This window comes from Panulirus ornatus, chromosome 19 (genome assembly GCF_036320965.1).
Source record: "Panulirus ornatus isolate Po-2019 chromosome 19, ASM3632096v1, whole genome shotgun sequence".
Classification (NCBI taxonomy): Eukaryota; Metazoa; Arthropoda; class Malacostraca; order Decapoda; family Palinuridae; genus Panulirus; species Panulirus ornatus.
Genome location: NC_092242.1, coordinates 37,201,759 through 37,208,730, shown reverse-complemented (window position 1 = coordinate 37,208,730; position 6,972 = coordinate 37,201,759). Strand labels below are relative to the sequence as shown.

At 37.9% G+C, this 6,972-nt stretch overlaps 1 protein-coding gene across 1 annotated transcript; it reads left to right on the top strand.

Annotated features, from left to right (window-relative positions):
* Positions 1–4,851: 4,851 nt before the first annotated feature.
* On the top strand, positions 4,852–6,327 carry LOC139755280 (signal peptide peptidase-like 2B). The gene has a single exon (XM_071673397.1). The coding sequence runs from the start codon at positions 4,967–4,969 to the stop codon at positions 5,852–5,854; it is 888 nt and encodes a 295-aa protein (XP_071529498.1). The 5' UTR covers positions 4,852–4,966; the 3' UTR covers positions 5,855–6,327.
* Positions 6,328–6,972: the final 645 nt, after the last annotated feature.

The window sequence follows — 6,972 nt, the reverse complement described above, 5'->3', positions numbered from 1 at the left end:
TATATATATATATATATATATGTATATATATATATATTCCATCCCTGGGGATAGGGGAGAAAGAATACTTAAAACGTATTCCCTGCGTGTCGTAGAAGGCGACTAAAAGGGGAGGGAGCGGGGGGCTGGAAATCCTCTCCTCTTGTTTTTTTTTTAATTTTCCAAAAGAAGGAACAGAGAAGGGGGCCAGGTGAGGATATTCCCTCAAAGGCCCAGTTCTCTGTTCTTAACGCTACCTCGCTAATGCGGGAAATGGCGAATAGTTTGAAAGAAAGGAAAGATATATATATATATATATATATATATATATATATATATATATATATATATATATATATATATATATATATATATATATGTATATATATATATATATGTATATATATATATATATATATATATATATATATATATATATATATATATATATATATATATATATATATATATATATATATATATATATATATATATATATATATATATATATATATATATATATATATATATATATATATATATATATATATATATATATATATATACATATATATATATATATATATATATGTATATATATATATATATGTATATATATATATATATATATATATACATATATATATATATATATATATATATATATATATATATATATATATATATATATATATATATATATATATATATATATATATATATATATATATATATATATATATATATACATATATATATATATATATATATATATATATATATATATATATATATATATATATATATATATATATATATATATATATATATATATATATATATATATATATATATATATACATATATATATATATATATATATATATATATATATATATATATATATATATATATATATATATATATATATATATATATATATATATAGATAGGGGATAGGGGAGAAAGAATACCTTCCACGTATTCCCTGCGTGTCGTGGAAGGCGACTAAAAGGGGAGGGAGCATGTGGCTCGAAACCCTCCCCTCTCTTTTTTTTTTTTTTTTTTTCCAAAGGAAGGAACGGAGAGGGGGGCCAGATGGGGATTTTCCCTCTGAGGCCCAGTCCTCTGTTCTTAACGCTACCTCGCAAACGCGGGAAATGGCGAATAGTATAAAAAAAAATACATATATATTTTCACATCACCACTACTTGTTATCACCTCCCCATTTGCGCCATTCACCGAAGTTCCCATTTGCTCCCTTGTCTTACGCACTTTATTTACCTCTTTACAGATCATCTTTTTATTCTCCCTAAAATTTAATGATATTCTCTCACCCCAACTCTCATTTGCACTCTTTATCACCTCTTGCACCTTTCTCTTGACCTCCTGTCTCTTTGTTTCATACATCTCCCACTTAATTGCCTTTTTTCCTTGCAAAAATAGTCCAAATGCCACTCTCTTCTATTTCACTAATAACCTTACTTCTTCATCCCACCACTCACTACCCTTTCTAATCAACCCACCTCCCACTGGAGTGAGTATTTTGAAGTTTGTTGAATGTGTTTGATGATAGAGTGGCAGATATAGGGTGTTTTGGTCGAGGTGGTGTGCAAAGTGAGAGGGTTAGGGAAAATGATTTGGTAAACAGAGAAGAGGTAGTAAAAGCTTTGCGGAAGATGAAAGCCGGCAAGGCAGCAGGTTTGGATGCTATTGCAGTGGAATTTATTAAAAAAGGGGATGACTGTATTGTTGACTGGTTGGTAAGGTTATTTAATGTATGTATGACTCATGGTGAGGTGCCTGAACATTGGCGGAATGCGTGCATAGTGCCATTATACAAAAGCAAAGGGGATAAGAGTGAGTGCTCAAATTTCAGAGGTATAAGTTTGTTGAGTAATTCTGGTAAATTATATGGGAGGGTATTGATTGAGAGGGTGAGGGCATGTACAGAGCATCAGATTGGGGAAGAGCAGTGTGGTTTCAGAAGTGGTAGAGGATGTGTGGATCAGGTGTTTCCTTTGAAGAATGTATGTGAGAAATACTTAGAAAAGCAAATGGATTTGTATGTAGCATTTATGGATCTGGAGAAGGCATATGATAGAGATGCTCTGTGGAAGGTATTAAGAATATATGGTGTGAGAGGCAAGTTGTTAGAAGCAGTGAAAAGTTTTTATCGAGGATATAAGGCATGTGTACGTGTAGGAAGAGAGTAAAGTGATTGTTTCTCAGTGAATGTAGGTTTGCGGTAGGGGTGTGTGATGTCTCCATGGTTGTTTAATTTGCTTATGGATGGGGTTGTTAGGGAGGTGAATTCAAGAATTTTGGAAAGAGGGGCAAGTATGAAATCTGTTGTGGATGAGAGAGCTTGGGAAGTGAGTCAGTTGTTGTTCGCTGATGATACAGCGCTGGTGGCTGATTCATATGAGAAACCGCAGAAGCTGGTGACTGAGTTTGGTAAAGTGTGTGAAAGAAGAAAGTTAAGAATAAATGTGAATAAGAACAAGTTTATTAGGTACAGTAGGGCTGAGGGTCAAGTGAATTGGGAGGTAAGTTTGAATGTAGAAAAACTGGAGGAAGTAAAGTGTTTTAGATATCTGGGAGTGGATCTGGCAGCGAATGGAACCATGGAAGCGGAAGTGGATCATAGGGTGGGGGAGGGGGCGAAAATCCTGGGAGCCTTGAAGAATGTGTGGAAGTCGAGAACATTATCTCGGAAAGCAAAAATGGGTATGTTTGAAGGAATAGTGTTTCCAACGATGTTGTGTGGTTGCGAGGCGTGGGCTATGGATAGAGCTGTGCGCAGGAGGGTGGAGGTGCTGGAAATGAGATGTTTGAGGACAATGTGTGGTGTGAGGTGGCTTGATGGAGTAAGTAAAGTAAGTGTAAGAGAGATGTGAACCCCGGTATACCACATCGATCCAATTCACTCTATTCCTTGCACGCCTTTCACTCTCCTGCATGTTCAGGCCCCGATCACTCAAAATCTTTTTCACTCCATCTTTCCACCTCCAATTTGGTCTCCCACTTCTCCTCGTTCCCTCCATCTCCATCAAATATATCCTCTTGGTCAATCTTTCCTCACTCATTCTCTCCATGTACCCAAACAATTTCAAAACACACTCTTCTGCTCTCGCAACCACGCTCTTTTTATTTCCACACATCTCTCTTACCCTTACATTACTTACTCGATCAAACCACCTCACACCACATATTGGCCCTCAAACATCTCATTTCCAGCACATCCACCCTCCTGCGCATAACTCTATCCATAGCCCACGCCTCCCAACCATAAGACATTGTTTGAACCACTATTCCTTCAAACATACCCATTTTTGATTTCCGAGATAATTTTCTCAACTTTCACACATTCTTCAAGGCTCCCAGGATTTTCGCCCCCTCCCCCACCCTATGATTCACATCCGCTTCCATGGTGCCATCCGCTGCCAGATCCACTCCCAGATATCTAAAACACTTCACTTCCTCCAGTTTTTCTCCATTCAAACTTACCTCCCAATTTACTTGACCCTCAACCCTACTGCACCTAATAACCTTGCTCTTATTCACATTTACTCTTAACTTTCTTCTTTCACACACTTTACCAAACTCAGTCACCAGTTTCTGCAGTTTCTCACATGAATCAGCCACCAGCGCTGTATCATCAGCGAACAACAACTGACTCACTTCCCAAGCTCTCTCATTCACAACAGACTTCATACTTGCCCCTCTTTCCAAAACTCTTGCATTCACCTCATTAACAGCCCCATCCATAAACAAATTAAACAACCATGGAGACATCACACACCCCTGCCGTAAACCTACATTCACTGAGAAACAATCACTTTACTCTCTTCCTACACGTACACATGCCTTACATCCTAGATAAAAACTTTTCCCTGCTTCTAACAACTTGCCTCCCACACCATATATTCTTAATACCTTCCACAGAGCATCTCTATCAACTCAATCATATGCCTTCTCCAGATCCATAAATACTACATATAAATCCATTTGCTTTTCTAAGTATTTCATACATACATTCTTCAAAGCAAACACCTGATCCACACATCCTCTACCACTTCTGAAACCACACTGTTCTTCCCCAATCTGATGCTCTGTACATGCCTTCACCCTCTCAATCAATACCCTCCCATATAATTCACCATGAATACTCAACAAACTTATACCTCTGTAATTTGAGCACTCACTCTTATCCCCTTTCCCTTTGTACAAATTCACTATGCACGCATTCCGCCAATCCTCAGGCACCTCACTATGAGTCATACATACATTAAATAACCTTACCAACCAGTCAACAATACAGTCACCCCCTTTTTTTTATAAATTCCATTGCAATACCATCCAAACATGCTGCCTTGCCGGCTTTCATCTTCCGCATAGCTTTTACTACCTCTTCTCTGTTTACCAAATCATTTTCCCAAACCCTCTCAATTTGCACACCCCCTCGACCAAAACACCCTATATCTGCCACTCTATCATCAAACACATTCAACAAACCTTCAAAATACTCACTCCATATCCTTCTCACATCACCACTACTTGTTATTACCTTCCCATTTGCGCCCTTCAATGAAGTTCCCATTTGTTCCCTTGTCTTACGCACTTTATTTACCTCCTTCCAGAACATCTTTTTATTCTCCCTAAAATTTAAGTATACTCTCTCACCCAACTCTCATTTGCCCTCTTTATCACCTCTTGCACCTTTCTCTTAACCTCCTGTCTCTTTCTTTTATACATCTCCCACTCAATTCCATTTTTTCCCTGCAAAAATCGTCCATATATATATATATATATATATATATATATATATATATATATATATATATATATATATATATATATATATGGTGCCTTCTGGTCTGGGAAAGTGCGCCACAAATTATACTTGAGTGAGCAGTGTGGACATGAAGGTGAAAGTAATGTGGAGGCCTACCGAGAACCCGTGTTACCTCGTGAAGAAACATCCATGAATCTGTCGGCTAAGACCATCCTTGGTTTTGTGGTGCTGATGTGTGCAATGCTGCTCAGTCTGTACTTCCTTTATGATGTATTGGTGTACGTGATCATCGGCATGTTTTGCATTGCATCTGGTGTGGCAGTATTCTGTTGTTTGCAGCCCATCATTTTCCGGATTCCTTGTGGAACTTGCAGAACTCCTTACTTCAACATCTACATTGTCCGTGGGACACTAGAAGTGCGGGAAATCTTACTTTTGATATTTTCCTTTGAACTGTCCATTGTGTGGGCAGTGATGAGGAAAGAACCATGGGCATGGATACTCCAAGATATTTTAGGAATTGCTTTTAGCATCAATGTGTTGAGATTGATTCGTTTACCAAGTCTCAAGATCTGCACTATCCTTCTGAGTGGACTTGTATTATATGACATCTTCTTTGTCTTCATCACCCCATTCATCACATCGGATGGGAAGAGTATAATGGTTGAGGTTGCAAAGGGTGGGTCAAGCCAAGAACAGTTGCCCATGGTTCTCAAGGTGCCATACTTTGCATACCTTGAGATCACCAGCATTTGTCAGCTGGCAGATAATTTTAATCTTCTGGGTTTTGGTGACATCCTAATCCCAGGGCTTCTCATATCATTCGTCCACTCATTTGATCTCCAAGTTGGCACTCCATGCCGTGTCTACTATCTAGTCAATGTGATTGGTTATGGTAGTGGGCTTGTGGTGACATTTATTGCTTTGTGGCTACTGAATAGTGCACAACCGGCACTACTGTATTTGGTGCCATTCACCCTCATCCCAACCTTCATTGTGGCTGCCATCAGGGGCGAGTTTATGGCTATGTGGCGCGGTGACTCCGATAAGCATACCCTTCTGAGTAAGTTTTGCTAAATTCACCCTCCTCCCTCGCCCATCATGACCTAGCTTGGCCTGACCCACAGAGTTTGAGTGTAACAGAGAGGGTGATTTTGGAGTCTGGAAATGAGAACACCCTAGAGTCTGGAAATGAGGACGCCTCGGAGAGAACCCAGCCAGTAGATACCTGAACTCTTGGCAGTCGTAGTGTCAGTCATCCCCTATTAGGAGCATTAAATCAACTGAGAGGTCTCCATCCACATTGACACCTGCCTCACAGCTGGAGAGGGACAAACAAATACCTCATGAATCACTAAGGCTATGGAGTACGTGATATGTGATAGGCTATGGAGTACGTGATATGTGATGGAGAGTGGAGGGCCATTGTGACGACTGGTTAATTGAGATAATCATAAGTACCTCCCAAGTGTGTAGTGGAAAATTTTATATATATATATATATATATATATATATATATATATATATATATATATATATATATATATATATATATATATATATATATATATATATATATATATATATATATATATATATATATATATATATATATATTATCCCTGGGGATAGGGGAGAAAGAATACTTCCCACGTATTCCCTGCGTGTCGTAGAAGGCGACTAAAAGGGGAGGGAGCGGGTGGCTGGAAATCCTCCCCTCTCGTTTTTTTTTTGATTTTCCAAGGGAAGGAACGGAGAAGGGGGCCGGGTGAGGATTTTCCCTCTGAGGCCCAGTCCTCTGTTCTTAGCGCTACCTCGCAAACGCGGGAAATGGCGAATAGTATGGAAAAAAAAAAAAAAATATATATATATATATATATATATATATATATATATATATATATATATATATATATATATATATATATATATATATATATATATATATATATATTCTTTTCTTTTCTTTCAAATAATTCGCCATTTCCCGCATTAGCGAGGTAGCGTTAAGAACAGAGGACTGGGCCTTTGTGGGAATACCCTCACCTGGCCCAATTCTCTGTTCCTTCTTTTGAAAAAAAAAACGAGAGGGGAGGATTTCCAGGCCCCCGCTCCCTCCCCTTTTAGTCGCCTTCTACGACACGCAGGGAATACGTGGGAAGTATTCTTAATCCCCTATCCCCAGGGATAATATA